The 23,430-nt window shown below is 33.5% G+C and overlaps 1 protein-coding gene across 1 annotated transcript; it reads left to right on the top strand.

Moving 5' to 3' along the window:
• Nucleotides 1–832: 832 nt before the first annotated feature.
• Nucleotides 833–12,060, top strand: LOC128229684 (glutamic acid-rich protein-like). The gene is made up of 7 exons (XM_052941470.1): nucleotides 833–1,029; nucleotides 1,203–1,603; nucleotides 6,309–6,494; nucleotides 6,876–6,954; nucleotides 10,413–10,438; nucleotides 10,856–10,952; nucleotides 11,267–12,060. Exons 3-7 carry the CDS (start codon nucleotides 6,309–6,311, stop codon nucleotides 11,413–11,415), a joined length of 537 nt encoding a protein of 178 aa, XP_052797430.1. The 5' UTR covers nucleotides 833–1,029; nucleotides 1,203–1,603; the 3' UTR covers nucleotides 11,416–12,060.
• The last annotated feature ends 11,370 nt before the right edge of the window (nucleotides 12,061–23,430 follow it).

Here is a 23,430-nt window from a genome sequence, read left to right as displayed (position 1 = left end):
AGCGGACTACTAGCAACTATTGCTATGCAGAATATCGTATGATTTTAATTATGGATGAACTCATTAATTTCCAGACAAAATTACTTAGGAACCAGGCAATGACTGTAACAAAAGTTGGCAAGTTATTGCGTTAAACAAATGTGAAATATGGCATCATTCATCATCATAGTGTGTCCTTGTTATGTTTAAACATATAATTAGAAAACTAGCCGACGCAAATAGATTTTTAAACAAGACAACGTTTCTAACTGTTATATGCGGACTTCATTTTAAAATTGATAAGATTGAAGAAATTAAACGCGTCCACTACTTTATTCTTTAACGTACATTATTATTGTTAACAATTTTTCACTTAAGCTTCACTAGGGTTATTCATAGATTGTACCTAGTAACCGGTTATTTTGAATAAATGCCAAATAGGCTTGTTGCAATAATAAAACATCATCAACAGTTTAAATTTGAGTGTTGTTTCGTGATATTACATAAGATTAAGGAGAAATAATTCAATCTGAACACAGTATGAAAAAGAAAATATTGCCAACATAAAACGAACGATGGTGTCTTGGCTATTCTTAAAGAATTAAATACGCAAAATAAGAATGCAGTTTTACTCCCTTTTTATTTTCATTCGACAAACTAAGGAATTAGGAACGCACACGTCTATGGAGGCTGCCATACGTCTGCTGACAGGATGTGGTGTTGGGTATCGATTAAAGATTGCCATGCTGTTTCGCGTAACGCATCGCGACACAGCGCAGTTAATATGCATAAGGACGCAGAAAATGCAAGGTGCTGGGATTTTTATTGAAATATCTAGTGACAATTGCAAATGTTCCAGTACGCGTAGTTCTATGGAATAAATTATTTGATTAAGTCTCGCTGTATACTTTGATATTACAGTCGGTGTGAGCATCGTTTGCCATTTGGAGTGTATACAGTTAACGCATGTTCCAATAATTCATGAATTAAGTTTGGACTAAAACGATCAGTTTTGGATTTAGCTTTGATTTTCAAAATATTCATTAAAAGGTTTGTTATTTTCATTAATTGGACTTTAAGGAATTAAAATCTTTTACCTATTATTTCATCGTCCTTAAAGACAATTTAATACTTTGAGTCAATTTCCAAATGTGTTAAAAATAAAATTTCCTGAATTAGCTTTATCTTTTTAATGCGGCAAAAATGAGAATTATATGTTTCAGGAATACAATTTGGATCAAAAAATATAGACCGAAAGAAACGTCTGTTCTTTAATATACAAGAAGTGAAAAGTTCACAGAGTGTTTCCTAAATTTCTAGTAAAAAGGCCAAATCGACAGGAGATCACAAAAGTTTTCTCCATAACATTTACATTCGAAATGGCAAAAGTATAGATCAAGAAACATCTCTATCAGATGCAGGGAATTCGAAAAATAAACAGATAAGACATGTTTACATAAAAATCTCTCTGGTTCTAGGATTTTTCAGTCTTAAAATTAAACAGTCCGTCTTTCAGCGCTTATAAAACTGTGAAGGAACATACACCTTTTGTTAATTCAGGGATGGAAGGAAAAGCACCTGATTGTTAAAAGGAGATTGTGTGTGTTAATTTCGAGATCGTGAGGTACGAATTTTGATATATTGTTGATAAGATTTAACCGCATGAAACTTAATTAATTTGCTAATAATTATGGTATGTTGTGAATATATTTCTAATTATGTGGTAATCATTCTGCATTTATTTTGTATCTTCAAATAGTGAAAATATGTGAGAACTGTATGCAGAAGACGATCAACATTTCATCTCATTCCTCAGTCCAAATTAAAAAAAACAACATTTCACTGTGTAGACGGGTCGGGATTTCTTTTTGAAATATTTTTGGTGTAAGACTGTTATCGTTTTACTTCATAGCAGCACCATTTGTTCTGGAATTAACGTTTACTAGAGCACTCTATTATAAGTACAGATTTAGCTGTCTTTCCGAATCTAGATACTACCGTAAAAATAAAAATGAAAGGGTTTCATGACACTCACAAGAGACCTGATTGATTCGAAAAAGAGCGATCCTTTATCACTATAGATGATAAGCTTAAACTTTATTTAATATAACGATTGTGAAGAACGTAATTTAAGCTTATGCTGGGTCTCTAACGTTGGCAAGATTTTAACCCGGAGTTTGGGCTTTAGTCGTAGGGGAAAATGGAGAACCCTGAGAAAACCCAATTGTCCGGCTCGCTGTCCACAAGCATAATTCTCATCTTCCAAGGCCATAAATCGAATCCGACAGGTTCATCTTAGGCCAAAAAAAATAATACCTGTGTTTCCAGTAACATGGCGAAAAAAATAGGGTCGGTCGGTCGGGATTTTTTTTTTTTACTGTTTCCATATCATGCAAAATTCTGTTGAATCAGATCAATTATGTTAAATCTAAGCGTTACATAATTTACAAAAAGTCAGAGAAAAACGTCATTGTTTAATGTCTGAAATCATTTCCTTTCCTTCGACTACCGCATTTTCCCCCCAATTTTGCCCATGAAATCTGGTGTTTTTTGTATACAATACTAGTTTATAAGTCGCGATCGGTTTTTAGAACAATTCCAGCACTTCAATTTCTACAAATATGTGATCATGTTCTACCCAAACAGTCAATTATCAACTAAATTTGTTAAATCGCCGATTTTCTTGTCAACTGTGAGCTCCTTAAACTAGGCCTTCAAGTGGAGGTAGGTTAAAAATACAACAATTAACGCGGATATGGTTTTTTGTCACTTATCTTATTTTCGTACAATCAAAGTTTCATCCATATTTATATTGAATTCAAACTTTTCGGTCATTGTTATAAGATTCCCAGACGACGATTCTTGATTATTATGTTTTCGATCGTAATGGGATCATACAGTATCCGACTGACCGAATTAAATACAAACCATAGCCACGCGCCTTTGATATTATCACCGCTCGTGCTCTGACGTCACAAATTGTACCGATTGATCTGCAGCCGACACATTCCAACAAATGTGTCGTTAACTTTTAAAGGTTTTTGTTTGGATTTCAGTTGATAGGACTTATTAAAATAAGGCGAAATAAATAACCATTGATAATTGCGGATAAATTAATGTAACGATTAATGAAAAGTGTATTGGAACCTGGCAGTTAGCCTGCATGAATTCGCAAAGCCTATTCGTAAGAAGCCTGCATACTATACCCAAATCCTAATCGTAAAAAAGTAAGTTTTATTTTGGACATGAATAAATAACACCGCGTGTTTTAATCATCAATATTTTCCTATTCGTAAGAAGACTGCATACTATACCCAAAGCCTAATCGTAAAAAAGTAAGTTTTATTTTGGACATGAATAAATAACACCGCGTGTTTTAATCATAAATATTTTCCTATTCGTAAGAAGACTGCATACTATACCCAAAGCCTAATCGTAAAAAAGTAAGTTTTAATTTGGACATGAATAAAATAACACCGCGAGCTTTAATCCTAAATATTTTCATTTTAAAGACAGCAAAATACGTCTCTTGTGATTAACCACGTGTTTGGACCGTTAACATGCGTTCGCCAATTTGAAGATATCGGACAGGGTTCGCCGCCCTCCGCCATTTTGTTTTCCTGTTGACATAGCGTCTCGGTAATACATAATAAGAAATGAAAGTTATTTTCCGGGGACATAGAAAGACAAACAACGAAATTAATGACGATATAATAAAAAAAAAATATTGTTTTTTTTTTACGATAGAATTATTATTTTTTTTACTTTTATGTCTAAAAAAGGATTAGGGTCGGCGAGAAAAAAATAGGGTCGGTTTGGTTACCGGAAACACAGGTATTGTTTTTTGGCCTTAGTGAAAAGCGAGTGAGTTAACCAATGTGATATCTACTGTGCTTAGAACAGGTCCGATACCTCAAAATGCTTCAGTGCTTTAAGTGTAGAGTCGCATTCGAAAAGGGTTTTTCATGACCATGATTGTGATTGAGCTTACTGCAGACAAGGATGTTCCTGCCATGCAATTTACAATGTATAAAAATCAAGTACGTGGGCCAATCATTCGACCCCTTCTTCTCGGAAATAGCGAAATATTCCTTGATGTAAATCTGCATCTGTGATCGATGGAAAATGTCATTTGCAATACAACTGTAAATCATTCCTTGTTTTAACCAATGGAAGAGCGTAATGTCATTTTCATGACACTTAATAGAGACAAGTGACCAAAGCGGACAGCTTGTTATGCTACTACATGGTGCTATTGTGAGTCGGATACTGCATTACCCACCAATTATTATTTATTGTCGTATAAGAATCAACATCTATGTTCATTAAGTTACACCTGTTTCCAAGGACAAGATACATGTCATATATAAGTAAAAGAAAACTGAGAAAGTTTTGCGATTCTTAATTTAACTTTACATTTTCACACACACGTTTGCGTTCCATGTGACCATCAAATGGAAATAAATGGCTTGGGCAAGTGAATCACAGTAACTCTAGAAAACAATGTCGATAACTGTGAAATGTACCACATAGCCATATTATCATTATTCTCTTTGTTTTTTTATATATATTAACACTGTCTCTCAGCTCATATTTGCCATTTCGATCAAACACAAGCGGTATTTACCGATCGCATGTGTAACTTCTGATACATGTTTGGAGAATACTTATTTTTTATCAATAGTTCATAAAAACTACTTGTCTTTGAGTGCATTATAGTAATTTCACTAGAGAATTCAATCTTTTAAGTTTATGTTGTAGAATTATGCCTACAGTTTTTGGGTTTTATTGATCTTGATTAAAGTTCATTTAAACTTTATCTTCGTTAATATTTAGGCTACTGGGCTAATCCCTGTATTGTACAAAACAATATAAATGACAATGCCCAGTTATATTTATGATAAACACTTTAAGTTTTACTTATATACACAGCGAATATAAAGAAAACTGAATAGTACATTTTGGAAAGAAGCGATCAAATTGCAAAGTACATTGGATTCACATATCGCCATTATTTGCCAATAATGTTATAACTGTAGAAGTCACTGATTTGTTTGTGTTATTTATAACATAGTGGAATAAATCAGATACCATTGCTACCTGCAAATGGTATCTGATTTATGGATGCAAACGAATGGCAAAACTTATATTCGAATATTCGGTAATTCTTTCGATCGAATATTCGAATATTCGATTACCAATATACATATTTTAGAAGTTATAACGATGGAAAAACCAAACAAACTTGGGAACTAGAAAAATAATAAAACGAAAACATATGTGGATTTTGACTTTTCTATTGTACATCAATAGAGGAAAGTTATACTAAAATGCTCTTTTATACCTTTCGAAACATTGAAAACAGTTTAAAGCATATATACATTTAACTGCATTATTGTAGCACATGTCATTCCTTAAGTCCTTATTTGGCAAAGGCATTTAAATGACTTTTTTAATACCACTTGTCTAATAGTCAGTTATTGTAAAATAACGGGGACTTTTTATGGTACCCGACGATATGTCTCTAAATGTCATATGGCGCGTGTATAGTGTATTGTCATCACATTCACACCTCTGGCATTAAGGGCTAATCGTTGTAAAAACAAGACAAACGAACTTTATACGCAACAACAGAGTTGCAGGCAACAGGAATTTTATTCTTTTTATTCAACAGTTGTTGCTTTTTTCCGAGTATTCGAATACCAATTTTGACATTCGAATACCAGACGTTTGATCGAATATTCGAATATTCGTTTGCATCCCTTATGTATATATATATATATACATACAAAATATTTGTCTCTGAGTGCATTCTAGTAATTTCAGTTAAGAATTCGATCTTTTAAGTTTATGTTGTCTTGAAGAATTGTGCCTACTGTTTTGGTGTTTGCTTAGCCTTGATTATAGTTTAAACTGAGCCTTGGTTGATATTTAGGCTGCTGGGATTATCCATGTATTGTACATTGTTTTATTATGTCAAAACAGTAAGAACGATAATGCCTAGTTATATTTATGATTAACACTGTATGTTTGGTTACAGACACAGCGAGTTTAAATAAAAATGTATAGTACACATTAGAAAGATCAAATTGCAAAGTACATTGGATTCCCATGTCGCCATTAATTGCCCAAATGTTAAAGCTGTAGAAGTCACTTTTATCTTGTGTTATATTTAACATTGTTAAATAAATCAGATACCTGTTGCAGGTAGCTGTATAAATATACATACTATTAGTTGCTACAACATGCCCTCAAATATATAGCGAATATTGGATGTAACAACTACCTTAGTCCTTACCATAACCGTAACACTAGTGATACCTTTACAGATGGTAGTGGAGACAGAGAAAGTGTTGAGTCGTCAGAAGACTGGCGTCAGTGTTTCAGATAACGTCCAGTGTACGTACTCGCGACATCAGACGGATAAAATGGCCACGTTTCAGGACAGAATGGAGGTGGTTCAGGAAAATGGGGAACAGTCTGAGCAACAAGAAATGGTTGACAAGTTTATAAAGGTACAGCGATTGTTTCATTAGACGGAAATGAATGCTAGAGCAAGTACAATGTTAGTGTGCCATATTGGTGTTATGTTTGAAGTAAGTTGTGTTTTGTTTGCTCTTATATGCTATTTTCTCAAGTAGAACCAATAAGATGGTGAAAATACTATTATTTCTGGGATAAATGACATAAACAAGAGCAACATTTATATACAAAATTCAAACTAAATTAGTATCTCGTGTCAAAGTTAAGTAGCATAACAAGCTTCTGTTAACACTGTTTACTATTGTTTTATAAATCAACAATTAAGCAAGCATGACATATACTCTGAAGAATAAAATAGAAAAAGCATAGATAATGTATGACGTTTTTCTCTCTTTATTTACTCTAATCAACAGGATGTGATCGAAAAAGCGAGGGCCGAATATAAACGTCAACAGAAGGACGAATCAAAAAATGGTTCGAAACGGAGAAAAGGTAACGATTATATTTGGTAGTTTATCTTTAATTGTCGGACAAACTTGACATTAGTACTTTTATGACCTTCTGGTGTCAATGAAGTTATTACTTGAGTGTGTGTCTATCAGATGCCAGGTCGCAAACGTCACAAAGCCATACTGAAAAAGCTCGCTCATGGTACAGTTATATTCTTCAAAGGACTAAATATAGAAAACCGTTCTTAGTATCATGTTAAACCTAATTACGTTGCAATTTGCATAAGCGGTTTGGAATCGTTTACATACCGCATCTGGAATTTGATCGTCTTGAACTTACAGCATCATGTGTTGATTTTGTAACTAAAGGAAACACAAAATTTCTTACACTTAAATTGCTTGCATATGGAATTGATGGTACTGATATACCCCAGCATATGTACTGTTATTTTAGGAAAATATGAAGTTACATTATTCGTATCACATGTATTAATGTTGTTTTCTGTCAATGGCATATCGCACTAGAAATTAGCAACGCCCTTACAGTGCAGGCGCGCTAGCCCTGTCTGTGATTTGCCACCGCCGAGTTTGAATATTAACTGATAAAATTTATCAAAAAATATGTAAAGCTATTTACAGTAATTTTATTCAGATTTCATATATCATTTATTTATATGATTATTGATTGTTCACAATCCTGTTAAACTTCGATAAACACACAATATCGACTCCGATGTGAATATCCTTATGTGACCGATGTTTCTATTTTTTTCCCATTTACTTCCTAATTCCAGTCTTTGTTCCGTGTGTGATTTTGTCCATCGGAGTTCGATCTCCGCGGCTCAGTGATTATACTTTCGTTTAGATAACTGATTGCATGAACATTTCAAGACGCAGAACGTTTTATTGAAAAGTCATTGCAGTACGCATAATTATGCGTGTTGATCTAAAAATGTGCAGGTGTTCACGAGTTTCATGCAAACTCGGATGTTTATTTACTTTTTCCAAAACTTTCGATCTATAACGACGCCACTTTAGATTGGCTCTGTGGTGCCAACAAATTTGAGTAAATTCACCAAAACGGGGTTTAACTGCAAAAGTATGGTCGGACCAATTTTGGTTTGGTCATTTTGAGGTCATTTGGGTATATCAGGAGTTTTCCAAATGCTAAAGAATACATAATTAGGCCATATATTGAGACACATGGCATACGGTATCCCTTAGGGCATTTCATCCAGTTCCCGGTTTTGCCATTTATTTGGAAATAGAAGATGATAACAAATGAAAACTATTTAAATGATTTGTCTCCTCGATAAAATCCAGAAATATATTTTTTGAAATAGCAGAATGTTTGTGTTTTAAGATTTACGTTTGCGGTAATCTAGTTTTTAGCACGCAACGATTAGCCTACATGAGATTTAAGTGCAATTGACACGTTTCGCTTTCTTGGTCACCCAAATAGAGACAGTAATCGAGCAAAACAGCTCAGTGGTTGTTGCGACAATCTTACCTATTATAAAATAACCGTGCTAATCATTGACCAGGTTATGCAGCTTAAAGGGTCACTTTGTGTCGTCAAACTACCCAATTTATAGCGTCCTCCAACCACAGGGGCTAAGTCGTAACCGTATAATATAATAAAATATTGTAGTGAAAAAAATGATATATTTTGTCAAAACATTGTTACGCAGCTAAAATCATAAGCAATAATGTTCTTAACGACTGTAAGCTTACATTTGAATTTAAGTTTATGAAACCAGTCTGGTAACTCTAAGTACAAAAATAGTTACGATTCATCGCTTTCTGGAAAAAAGTATGAGTTATAACGCAAAGTCAAATCCCACTTTAGACCCTACATTTCTTCTTCACTTAAATTGCAGATACTATATATATATGTAACATATGTATGTAAAGGGCTTACATATTAATCAAATTACAGAAGGAGATAACAAATAGCGTTTTTCATTTCCGGCACATTAGTCTAGTTCAAGCCCATAGCTGAAACCATCAAAGGGTTTAGTCAAGCCGTTTCCTCACGAATACATCAGTGACACAACTTAATGGCTTTCAGTGTATTATATTGCCAAATGCACTTTCTTTGACCTCTTGTTAACCAATGTCAAAGCAAATTATCTCACAAGCACAATAGGTGTTACTTTCTCAAGCATTTAAGACAATGTCAATTTGTGAAGCTATATTCTATCAACAAATTTTACTTATTATCCTTAAACCAGTTAAATTGAAACAATATCTAAGGACAGAAAAAACATAAGGGCGTACCCTCACTGCCTTCAAATTAAATGCAATTACCCTTTAAATTTTCAATTGAATGTCTAATTGAAAGCTCCATTATAAGTTAGTGTTTGCATTTCTATGTGGGTCAATAAGAATTGATGATTTTTCAAATTTTCTGTTCATTAGTTTTACGTTAATCGATTCTGCGACCAAATTTTAACATATCACCCAGAGCACAAATAAATTCACATGAAAGATCACTATTCCTAGCTAATCGAATAGCTTTTTTCTTCTTATCACAAGGCCGGAAGCCATAGAAAACATCGCTAAGTCACAATTGTGGATGTTCTATTCAGACTATTGACAGTATTTGGAAGCTACATGTCAGAAATAAACATAATGACATGTCATCATGGCTCCAAATTAATTCCAATAAGGGAGCTCAAAGCAATTGCAGTGATTGACCGCCATGTTACAATTTCGAGAAAAAAGTATAATTCATATGCAATATTACTACTTCTGACTACTAGATGCGCAATCTTATACGAATTCGCAATTTTAATAAAATGTTAAGAGACCGAATTATTGATTGCAATGAGAGTTGCATTCTAGTTACAGACTGTCCCTACGGTTTGGACATATACATTTTTTGAACTTGATATAATTTAATTTTCTCAAGATGGTCATCACTAGTATAGAATTAAGTTATTTTACTGCTCTTGTTATGTGATGCACACCGTTCAATTTGGAAACGTTCGCTCAAGAGGCAAACATTTGAACCATATTTATGCATTGATGTGTATCCGGTATTTAGGAAATGTTATATATGCCATTGCTTATAACACTGCATAGTCTTTATGTTCTATTTTTTGTAATATTTGACCCTTTGGAAAAGAGTCCAAACTTGCCTTTGCCCTTGAAAATTGTACGCATTTTATTGGCCATTTCCAGAAACGGTTGCAAGTTAATTGGCCCTTTTCATGAAAATGTACCAGACTGTCTGGCCCTTTTCAAACAGTTACATTACAATGCAATTTTCTGCATCGAGGGGATATCTTGTTGATGATTTCACATATTGCATGTTTTTTTCATTTGTGATTTATGGAAATATTTTCAGTTTTACAAAATCGGTATATTATCATGATTGTCTTTTTCGAAGGTTTTTCTTCTATTTCGAAAAGGGTCATTCTTGAATATAAAACAATTGCAATTACTATTTTCTATCAATAATGAAAAATTGAAAACAAACACATGTCTTTTTTTCAGAAAAAAATAAGGATCAAACCACGAAGGTAAGATTAGTTTTGAATTTCCCCCAACCAGTACATGCAATACAGAACATCTGAAGAGACCCTGAGAGTATCATTAAAAGGTTTGCAGACAAAGTCGTATTCAAAAGCAATTAGATGATGACAACATATTATCCTTTAGTTTCAAAATATGCGGATGTTATCATTATGCATAGTCTTTGCTTGGTCAGCAGTCTGTGTAATACCGATACATGCCTTACTGTGTACTGCTAACAATGATTTAAGGTATTAAAAGATGTAATAGTCGCTTTATCATCATGGAAACAATCGTGTTCATTATTTATTAGTTTCATTGTCGCTTTTACGAACTGAATCGATTGCTGCAATGCTATAGTTTGTCAACTTAAGATCAGTCTGAAATAGCACCTAACACAGTCGCGTTATCCTTATGATTTTCAGGATATATCGTCGAAGAAAAAATCTGCCAGCAAAAAGGGTACCAAGAAGAAACACCACTACAAATATTCGGACCCTGTAGATGAAAAGGAGATTTTAGGTAAGAGTTCACTAAATATAGAGGTATAAACGCAAATAATTTAACATAAATTATTATTCTCTTTCGTATCAGTAATGTTCGATCAGAACCAGAAATACTTATTCGACTAATTATTTTAGTATATCCTGCAAATATAAAGGATGTATGCCGATATGTTTAAAACAGAACATCGTTCAGTAATGATGGTTTTTATTCGAACGAAAGGATGCGGACAAAAATATTTTCTTTCTGCATAGAGATTTGCCTATTCGTTATAAAGCATTTTAGGACTGCGATGAAGATTTACAAACTGTTCTCCCACCTTTTTCATACAGAGTATGAACAGGAGGAGATGCAGTTGCAATGGAACCCGAATTTTGGAGAAGAACGGAAAGAGAAAGAAGAGCCCCGACAGGAGAGCGTCTACAACCGTCTTGCCTCCTCTCTCCGCAGACTCTTCGTGTGTTGCCTCGGGAAAACCTGATTGCGAGGTTAGGAGGTTTTGGAGGGGATAAGAGGCAGTGTAATCGGTTGGTAAGAGTTTAATGGGGTTGTGTATGAACTGATGTGAAGATAAGAGAGTGTCTACTATTGCCCTCGTTGCTCAGTCACTTTGTCTACTAATGTTAGAAAACCCTGCGCATGATACACGAGAATAGCAAGTGAATTTTTGATAATCTTTTCGCGCATTTAATAGTACATAAATCCGAATGAATAATTGAAGTGTAATCGTAATGATTTTGCCCAAAAAATTATTTTGGAGATTCTTTAAAACATTCGTTTTTCGTGAAAATAAACTACAAATATTTGTTTGTAATATCCAATCAGCTTCTAAGTAATCGTTCGGCTCTGTACACTTTTCATCGTTGGAAAACAATAAAAATAATATATTTGTAGTTGTGTAGATATCTTTAAAATACCATAACACAAGTTATTTATCATGTCAAATGAGAAGCTGTGATGAGGGGAATCAAATAAATAAAATGTGAGACAATATTGGACTTATTTTGTTAGTAGATCTATTACAATCACACGCCATGATATATATGAAAACAATGTCTTATTTCTCGTCATCCGTAGAAATCAACATATTTCAGCATGTGTGTGTATATCGACTACTCCTAGTATGTTAAATGGGTTTTAAACATTACTTGAAATGTTTACATTTGTCAAATGTGTTATATGTTCTTTTAATATGTTTGTTAAATATTTTTTCTATGTTTATCTTTTATAATAAAATGCTGAAATATTGTCTAAGTCTATTGTTGCAAAGTGAATGACGTGGCTGCGTCTGTACAATTGGAACACCGTCACTTTTAACAAGTTGGTAACTGTGAGGTTCACCCCTCTGCATTATTTGGACTCCGATTGGTTCTTGTATACATTTTAGAGTTAACGTCAACCCATAAGTGTCCTTTCAATAAAAATGAAAGTGTATTTACATATCGCCAATAAAACTTCTAAAATATTTCTGAAGAGCACGTATTCTCTTAATTTTAAAGGTACATAAAAAAGTATTTGGCAGTATTATCATAGCATTTCAACGTTTGTTAATCTTCCGAACAAATATTTGTGATTAAAGCATGTTTAATGCTATATTTCGAACACATGGGAAAGAAACGTTCAATTAAAGAATGTGTTTGCATGCTTTCGAGTTGAACCTTTACGTTAAAAGGAGGCAGACAAAAAAAGAGTTATAAATGGAGAATAAGTTTCGAAAGTTGCTTGTGGTTTATTTCCAATTATTGTTCAAGCTTGGCATTCGTTCTCATAATGCACTGAATTTGATGTACTAAGATTATTTCTGGAGTCCCAGTCTCAATAATGTAATACAATAACATATATTTACCTTGTTCCCAGAGTAATAGAGTAAATCAAATTACCCTCTACGAAAATTGCGTATCACATTAGGCAAGAATACGGTCGACAGAGTGTTTTCGCTTTCGCAGTCGTGTTAATTATCTTAATTATGTCAATTATTCGAATTATGGGACAATTAATAATTTATGTCAATACTTACATCTTTTAGACGGAATGTTACAAACTACTTATACCGGCCGTGACGTAGCTTCCTAATTCGATAAGTTGACATTGAAAGACATGTTTTAGGACACTCTGAAACATACAGTATATTTTTAAATGCTCGTATGATTTTAATCAAAATGTTTATGTATGATATACAGCTGCTCCGACAAAATAGTAACAATTTTTATATTTATTTGTATAACGTATTAAGTAGAATGATATCATTTTTTTGGTAGACAACTTCTGGGTAAACGATATTGTTAAACGTCAGAATCTTTATGATATACAGCTGCTCCAACAAAATAGTAACATATTTTGATTGGCCAATTGTTCAGAACTTTGTTAAAATTAACACATTAATTTCAAAACGCACATTAACCAAGGTGTCGATTCTAGAATATCCTTATAGGTATCCCAATATGTTTCAAAGTTTTGAAATGCATAAAAATCAACAGTCGGAATAAGTTTTTAAAACTCGTTTTACGTATTTATAGTGTGGTATTTGTGTTTCGAAATGCTTGACCTAGAACAGAACGCCACCGATATAACATTTGTATTGAAAGTTACACATATACTAACATTACTGGATCATTTTTACATCGACACATGTACCAGAGACACCTATCGAGTTGATCAAAGAACATGAAGGGCGTTAGGAAGCGGCGTTTGCTTTTATGATAATATGCAGAGAGTGGTGTAACTCTCATGGACAGAACAATCGAATGACAACCAAATATTGGCCATAATACATGTTTAATGACTGTGTACCTCAACATGATGTTTTGTTCACACATTGCTGCTCTTATCATTATGTCCAAACACTTTTGATTGTATTGCAAAAATACATTTATACAGAAATTATACTTGTTGATCATCCAACGTGTGATTATGTATATAAAAGTGTTGTTGCTTGTTTTACAATAGGGGTTTTCCTCGTATTCCGAAGGACAGAAGACACAAAAATAAGCCGACTAAAACATTGTGCCTGCCTAAAAAGATACACTTTTATAGGAAAAAGCTGAATGTAATTGTCAGAAATACACATAGTGATGTGCCATGTAAATACATTTACGGTACTAAAAGCAATTTGAATGTCAAATTCAACGTTCAATTATGTTTCAGAGGAAAAAATAAATTACGATGAAATATAACTAGTCCTAGCTACTAGATGAGATTGTTTCCTCTTTAAAAGAAGAGAAGTAAACTTAAATAACACCATTAAGTCACAATTAGCCTAACGAAAGTGGATATTATATTCAGACTTAAGTCAGAACACTCGAAAGCTATCTGTCAGGAGTAAACACAGTGCTGTGCCATCACCGCCTTCAAATTATTGGCAATTACATCGTTTAAAGCAATTCCAATGTCTGAAAGACCGCTACGTCACGTTTGTAGGAACAACTTAATTCAGATGAAAGATTACTAGTCCTTTCTACTGGAAGAGCAATATAAAAAGGAATTACCAAATTGAATAACAAAAGGAAAAGAGATTTAAATAGTGTTTGAAATGAGGGACGCAAATTCATTACTGACTTTTCCTACGGTTTGTGTCATATTTAGGCTCGGAGTTTGATAAACATAGTCGAACGCGTTTCATTCAATTTAGCTACCTAGTACATACAGTGCTATTTTTAAGTTGTTCACTTATGAAGCAAATTCCTTCACCTTCTGAAAAATGTTGCTTACCCTGCATTTAAAAAATGTTATTCATTTTTCAGAAAACACTGCGTATTTCCATGACCAAGACCATTTTGGCACTCTTTTAGCCTATGTAAACAATCCAAAATCTGGAATTACCCTTTCAGTGCTCAGTCTTTAAAGGTTTGGGCACTCGTGGGCCTGTTCCAGAAAATTTTGCGAATTCAAATTGTAACATTTTTTTTGGTCCCATTCAGACAATTATGTCACAAACCAATTTACTGCATGTAAAGTCGTTAACAGAAACATACTTATTTGTGCTTTACAAAAAGGATTTTAACCGCTACACACGATTTTGTGCCATCAGCCATTCAAGTGCATTTGTTATTATATGCAATACAGCAACATGGCATAAAGTACGATGAAACTGTAATCATGATTTAATTTAAATTGATAAAGTACTACTTTAAGAACCATGACTATGCTTTGTAAAAAAATACTGCTTTAGTGACGTGACACCAATGACGTCCGTCATGATCGAATCTATTTTTTGAAACAGTGCGTATAATAATGGTACCAATTTTCGAGCTGACTTAAAATGAGCTTCTTATTTTTAAATAGATTTATCATGGATGATTTATATATTATTGTTTGATGAATACATTTATTAGTTTAAATCAATCAGTCAATGTGAAAAAGTCGGTATTGCTTGGTAAAATAAGTCGTGGCAATGACTCGGTTACTTTTAAAACATCGGTTATAAAATTCGAAGTCTGTCAAAAAACATGCATTATTATCTTTCCATTCAAAGACGAAAGATTCAAAGAAATTTTAAGACACTAATTGTTCATTATTTGTTTTGTTTGCTTTTACCAACGATTATTGCATTTGTAATGATTATGTCCGAAGGTTGTCGTCGACCTTTCTTCACGATATATTTTATTTCGGATTTTCGAACATCATTTTAGGATATATAGCAAGTGTGTACTTTTCTGATATAAACGCCTTTTCTAACGTAAGTAACATATTAAAATTAAACGTAGTTCTGGTAAACATACTGGTCAAACCTCGATCGTATTTCTAAACGAACATAGAACGTATTGTATTAGCTTCAGCTGTGAAAGTTTAAACATATTAGCATATAAACCGGTCTTTTTCAGAGCCTATATATGATGACAATATATTACCCGGTAATTCCGAGAAATATGGACATTATCAAACGATGCCATCATCGCTATCCGCGCATGGGAACAATCTTGCTAATTATTATATTAATTCATTGTTGCTTTTAGCTGGAACATTGCTGAATCGATACTCTTAATGAAATATTCTTTCAATTCCGGATCAGTCCGTAGTAACACCTCGAAAAGAATCCTCGGATAAAACAAGTGACAGCAGTAACAGTAAGATGAAACACCGTTACAAATATTCGGACTCTGTACTTGAAATAAGGTAAAAGGCCATTAAATCAATGGTTTAAAATGCATTTAAAACATTAAAATAACTTTGAATACTTTTAGTATTATACCTCATCTTAACCTAGAGTAAATAAAAAACAGAAATTAAATATCAAATTAAAAGTATTAGCAAAACTGGGAAATATAAAGGTGTATATTAATAAATTTAATTAGGACAGCAAACCTTTTAGCGGAGTTTGGGATGGACGAGGAGAGGGCGGGGTAATAGGTGAGTAAGCTTTGAGGCTGATTAAAAAAGAGGATTGAAGGTAAAGGTCTGCATTTGCCCTCCGTCTAAAGCAACCTCGTCTGATGATATAGGTAAGCCCGTTAATGAAGCAAGAGAGTTGATTCCGAAAATGAGTAAATAGCAAGATGTTAGGAGTAGCTTTGACATATAGCGTTACAACCGCCTTGGTTACTCCGTTTATTTGCTTGACCGCTGCCTCCGAGCAAATGTTTGAATGGTGGAACGCTGTTAAGCTCCAATCAATAAAGAAAACCCGATTTCTATCATGCGCTTTACATTTCTTTCTGAACGGCAGAATATGTATCTCGACAACGATTGTTTGACATTTTAAACACAATGCTGGCTTATTCAGTGTAGCCCCTATATTGTACGGATATTCCCAATCGTTTATTTTAAGTTATTTCTAACCAATTTTCATCGTGGAACTACTTTCTTTGTTTTCGATTTATTGTCATAAATGATTACTTAATATATATAGAACAACTGTTTGCTGTCTTGATTATCTACATGAATTTGATTTTACCTAAATCCGAATAAATTAATAAAGTGTTATAATAATGATCTGGCCTAATATGTAAAAATATTTTGTTATATTATTCAATCATTCGCTTTATTATTCAGATTGCGCCAAGCGATTATTATAGACACACGGTAAGGGTCCAAAATACACTGAACGAGAGAGACAAAACGTACAGACATTGAAAACAGACCCCACATGCATCAAACTAGCTTTATCAATAAATGATCGAATTACTGCCTAGGAAAGTTTAGTGAAACATGAGTTTATTGGGGATAATTTAAGCATAACCTTATACTTGTCTCGCCATTTATCTCAATTAAAGCGTCTTAAAGCTGAGCGCCAAGCAAGGGAGCAACTAGTGCCAACTATTATTACGTATTTTAGTATAAATTGGTTGATATAAGAACCCGGACACCTTCAGTACCCGAAGCGAGCACTCAACCACTAGGAGGCCTTGTTCGTTTTGATTGTCATTCTGGACAGAAACTATGTTATAACTCTAGATCTATGAAGGCTCTTAAACAAGGATTGAAGCAGTAGTTTTATTTGATTTTTACATGTCAATATAGTTAATGATTAACTAAGGTTCCGCTTAAGCCGCTTTTAAGCAAATCGTATATTAAGCGATTCTTCTTATTCTCCCTATGTTTACCTCTTTTAAACTATTTTAACTGTTAATACAAATTATACTTTCATACCTTCTGAATGTCTTATGGTTACCTCAACCAATTCACATATAATTATGAATTATGATTAAGACCGTACTACTTTTACAAATCTTGTTATGTCATGGTATGAAATCGAAACCTTAAATGTTTAAAACAAAGTCAATTCTTGCGTGCTAGCTGCACTCTTACAAATTGACAGACTTGATATGTTTAGTTTTTGTCTAAGAATTAACTTGGTATACATGACTTCAATTCAGAAATATGATGATTAAGACAATAGAACAGATCTAAATAGCTTAGAAATCTGTCGATTATTTCGTTTTGCTTAAAGCGTTTGTAACGCATTTAGCTATAATAATACATACAATTTCGAACGTTAATATGATAACTGCGATATGATATTTGGTCAGCAGTCTTGTATTACTAGTTTCGAGACATTTATGCAAAAAATATCTAATTCCAATTAAAAAATATATATTTGTCAAATCAATTTTCTGTTAGAGCGCAGCTTTAATAAAAAAAATATTAATAAAAATAGATTCTATTTTTGAGATATTGATTAACCACCATGCAACAAATACAACAAAGTAGAAACAGTAACATAAGGACACATATGTCTGTGGAGGCATGCTATGAGGGACAACTAAAGTGCACATCTGTCTGTGGAGACATGCTATGAGTGCCAACTAAAGTGCACATCTGTCTGTGGAGACATGCTATAAATGACAACTAGCGATGTGGTGCTGTTTATCGATTGAAGATCGCCATATCATATTGCACATCGCATCGAAAACGCAGCGTAGTTCCTATTGATGAGGAAACAGGAAGTATAAGGAGCAGGGATTTGTATTGTAAATGAGATATATCATCTACAATTGCATGCTTCATAGATTGCGGTCGTTTTTTTTTTTATAAAATATCTTAATTGAAATCGTCTCGCTCTATACTTTGATTGTACATCATTTGTCATTCGGACTATCATCAGTATCAGCAATATTCCAATGCGTCATGATAAAGAATCATCTTCAGTGCTTTGGAATAAAACGAACAGTTTTGAATTCTGCTCTGATTACCCATTCTCGGATATCTTTAAGAGTATTAACATAGAACAAATCAGAAATAAAGAAGCAGGTAGTTGTTCAAACAGGATGTTGTGGTTTTCTTAATTTTGAAACCTAGGTATGAAATCATGCTTTGGTAATTAAGACTCATATGCGAATCTGAACATTGCTATGTTAGTTTGCTCACATATTAATTGAACACCATTTATTGCAATCAAATGAATTTTAAAATGAATTTATTTGTCAAATTTACAATACAGATACATGATTTATCCTATGCATATTTTTCTGCATCATATTCTTGCAAATGGCAATATTTGAGCAAAATAAACTTATATAAAACGTTCATATTAATTTCATTTCTAAATTTGCCAAATATTTAAAAAAAAAAGTTCCTATCAAACTCTCCTAAAATGTATCAGACTCCACGACTCCACAGCATTTGAGCTTGATAGTGATAAATAACTTAAGTATGTTCGCGAGTCGACCCGCAGCTTCTCGAACAAAAGGACAGACATTTTGGCCTGATTTCTTGATGTTAATCCTTAACTGTGATTGATGAGTGAAATGTCATTCGGAAAAGAACCGTAAAATATTTCTTGTTGAAATGCATGGAATCGCGTGATAGAATATTTCATGAAATCCAATATATACCAGAGGCCTAAGCAAAAGGGATAGTTGTCTCCGGATGATTGCAAACAACATGATATTGCTTAATGCTTACAGGTATGATAGTCAAAATATATAACGCTCCGATATTCACAGTCCATTGACGCATTAGAAACGGCATTACATACGCACTGACAGTTGTAAAAGCTGCACACTCACTGACTTGTAAATGAGTGGAAACACTTATTATAAGACTGCTGACAAAAGATAAAGTTTTCGGCAGTTTTCCAAACAATTGAGATCAGTTCTATTGTGAGGTATCTTACTGAATCAAAGGCATAAATGCCATATTAAGTTGATTCTAAGATTCGTTTGAAGTGTCCTTAAGAATGTTATTTTAGTACAAAAATGATAAAAATACAATTATTTTTGTAAGGCGAAAACAATCGGTGGTAGTTGATGCCTAACCGGAATAAAGGATAAGACATCCCGTGTCAGGAACCAAAAGGTAAACATGGTCAACGGACTGGGAGTCAAAACATTGCGAACAGTATTTAAAACGAAAGGAAGATGATAATCATTAGATATACTTCTTTGTTACGATATGATCGAACTATCAAAAATCAAACTTTCTTTTTACCTTTTAACTTCTTCTTAAAGTTGGTTTCTATTAACCGGGCCTTTCCAGTAACTGAGACATTCTAATCGGATACCGTAGCCCTAAGTATTGAGCTGAAAAATATTGCAATTCGTAAATGGTTCTTTATGTAGTTATTTCTTACAGTTAATTCGAAGTTTTGATAAGAATTTAACTTCTTCAAAAAGAAGTTCTATATTTAAGGCATGAATTGATAATTTTATTGGGGTATTGGGGTATGAACGCAGTTGGGCTCGTCAATTAAGTAAAGTCTGAAGGATTCCGCGCGTACTTGATCAAGCTCAGCTGCGTTCATATCCCCGAAAATGACACCAATCAGCCTTACAATAAATAGATCTCACTCATGCTTTGACAAGAATGACCAGACCGGTTTTAACATATATTGCTACGGTCGATAACAGTCCCTAAAGGAAACCACGTACAATTAAAACGCAAATGACAACAACACATTTAACAAATCATAAAGTAAACATGTTGATTAAAAATGTTCGTGGCCTGCTGACACAATACAACAAAAGTACGCCTTTTCCATTAATACACAATGGTTCGCGACCCGAACATATCCGAAGATGTTGCGTTCCTTGGGAAATATTTGCAATGGCGGAAAGGCCAATAGGCCGATAATGGAAGGGATGAAAGTTTATGTGTAAATATTGATAAATATATCGGTTATATCAAGATGGCCTTTCAAAAACTGCTTCAATCCGGATGCCAGGTTGAGTAAAATAACTTGTATCCGGAATAATCTCCCAGTTGCAGAATAAATTGTGATATAAACAGTCCACAGAAAGAACAAAAATGTTCCAATTACAATCTCTAGCGGCTGGGTGTGTAATAAATGGATTTGGGGACCAACATAAATGTACATTAATATACAACGGCGATCAGCAATATACACACTCCTTTTTTCGATTTACCTCGACTTCATGATTTAACAGAGACGGAAATGGGAAAAAGAGGCAAATAAATATATATACAATACTGTTTGTTCTAAACACATTCTCTGACCTATATTTTGAAGTACAAACACTGTCTTGTTTCTATTCTACTAGATATAATTTACAGATGACATGGGAGACGAACAAACAACTAAGCGGTTTGAAGAATAACTTCAATTCATATCCTTATATAACGTTCAGTGTACGTACTCGCTACGTAAATTAGAAAAGGCTTCGTTTCAGTACGGAAAGGAGATGGTTCAGGAAAGCCGAGAGTGTTTTTATCAGCAAGAATTAGTGAACAACGTTGTTCAGGTGGGCCAATTAATTAAGGGCCGTTCACAGGCCAAAACTGGGTAAGGAAGCCAAAAAATTAAAAGTTTGAAAATTTCATGTTTTATTTAGTTTTGTGGTACACTCTTTTCAAGAGTAAAAAAAGCATTCTTTATAACATTATTTGGTGTAATAAAAATCTCAGCGGAATTTACGACGTAATGTATGACATTTTCTCACGTGGTATGTTCACAGCCATTCACACGACCATTAATGCTCAAATTTGTATAAATTAGCTTTTTCACTTATTAATCATTATGCTTGACCATTTATCTGAAAGCGGCTATATTGCGATGTTTGTTTGAAGGTGGCTATCATGCCATGTATTCTATTTGTATGTTTTAACAGTATATCATTGAAAATGCAAGCGCTGGGTATCTACGTCAACAGAAGGCCGACGCTGAAAAGGAACGGAGAAAGGGTAACGAATATATTTTGTGGTTTATTTTCAGTATTTGTCAAACTTTGCGTTTGTAATTGTTTTGTACTAAAACTTGTCGTAATAAGATTGTTTGGAGACTCATCCTCAATGTAAGAGATCACGTTCTGTTCATTATGTATTATTGAACAAATTGCATTCTACGAAAATGGTGAAATGATCTTAACAAGAAAGCTTCAAGTTAATCAATAGTGTATGCAATTAGTACCGACCCTCTTAGAAACCGTCATAAAAGCCATATACAAAGAAAACATATATTTTATATTACTTGTTATAAAATACATAATATGGCTGTTCTATTAAATTCGAGACATGTTTCTATTCTATTTCATTATAAAACGTCATAAAAGTTGTATTTTTCGAATTTCAATTAGGAAATAATATACCTATTTGATTTTCATCGTATTTTGTTACATTTATGAAACATTTTTAAATCCTTTCCAGAAACTTATCATTCCCAATAATTTTGTCCAGATAGTGTTAGGTTCTCATCAGCCCTTTCAAGAAAATGTAACATTCTCATCGGTCCTTTCCTGGTGATCGAGAGTTTCCAGCGTCATATTCAAAATGGAACGTTCGTATTGAACCTTTCAAGAAAAAATAGTGTTCCCACCGTCATGTCATGAAAATATAGCGTTCTTACCGTATTGGTCCTTTCAAAGCAATTTAGCGTCTATTTAAAAACTGTTCTTTTTTCATCGTCCCTTTCCAGGCTGCGTTAGAACCGGTCCTTTTAAGAAAACGAAGCGTTTTCATGACGTTTTCCAAATGTGTAATGCTCTCATTGGCACCTTCCAGAAAGTGTAGCGTTCTCATTGGCCCTCCTATAAAAAATAGTGTAGTGTTATTAGAAAAATGTTTCACTAGCCATTTGAGAAACGCTTGCTCATCAATACCATTGCATGCTTTTCTAGGCATTGATAACATCAGTACAACACATTACAGGATTCAGTGATCGTTAACGTCGCATGGGAGTACCACTGACTACTCAACATTTTAAATTGCGTTCTCAAATCGACGAAAGTAAGTGTAATACTTTGATATTCCGAACCAGTCTATAAAAGCTCCTAGCAAAACAATAATGTTATCCGTATATTTTCAGAATAAATCGTCGAAGATAAGAGCTAACAAGAGTAAAGATAAGAAGATACACCGCTACCAGTATTCGGATCCTGTGAATGAAACTGAGCTTTAAGGTTAACACTTTATTAAAGCAAACAAAGTTTAAGTACAGCACCTTTAAAACTTATTTTTCGAATCAATCAGAGAGTTAACATATTTTAGTCGAGCAGCGAACATTGTTGTTTTAATTATTGTAAACAAATTGTTGTATTTTTGCTTTTTAATTTTGCATAGTTATTATTTATTCCGGTGATATGTACAAATCATTTTTTCCAAGAAACGATTTTAATTTGAAATGTCTTTCATTCCACAGTCTCATATCATCGTAAATTTCAAAAGTTCCGTTTTACAAGACAAGAGGCACAAGTAAATCAATATTTTGATTTTTATAGTTCTACCGGTACGTAGAACAAAACGTTTTGCATTCTGTCTTCAAAGCTGCACTCTCACAGATTGACCTTTTTTCCAACTTTTTTTATTTTTTTGTCTTGGAATTAGCAAATTTTTGCGTAAATATCTGCTAACCAGTGATGAAAAACTGCTGACAAAATATCAGTTCACAGCGTTTCATATTTCCATTCCAAATTAAGTGTTTTATGGCTTAAACCGTTACTAGCGGTTTAAGAAAAACGCATAAAACATCAATTTTGGGGCGGAAATATGAAAAGCTGCGATTTGATCTTTTGTCAGCAGTCTTTTATCACTGGTTAACAGATATTTACGCAAAAATTTGCTCGTTCCAAGACAAAAAAAAAAAATTGTTCAAACGTTCAATCTGTGA

The sequence above is a fragment of the Mya arenaria genome, chromosome 4 (genome assembly GCF_026914265.1).
Source record: "Mya arenaria isolate MELC-2E11 chromosome 4, ASM2691426v1".
NCBI lineage: Eukaryota > Metazoa > Mollusca > Bivalvia > Myida > Myidae > Mya > Mya arenaria.
Note: the sequence above shows the minus strand (reverse complement) of the source record. Positions and strands in the feature narration are given on the sequence as shown.

Excerpts from the sequence above, each read along its gene's own strand:
- LOC128229684 (XM_052941470.1), top strand. The coding sequence starts at position 6,309 with ATGGTAGTGGAGACAGAGAAAGTGTTGAGTCGTCAGAAGACTGGCGTC. Across the intron at positions 6,955-10,412 it reads TGGTTCGAAACGGAGAAAAG|AAAAAAATAAGGATCAAACC; the intron begins GTAACGATTATA and ends TCTTTTTTTCAG. Across the intron at positions 10,439-10,855 it reads ATAAGGATCAAACCACGAAG|GATATATCGTCGAAGAAAAA; the intron begins GTAAGATTAGTT and ends TATGATTTTCAG.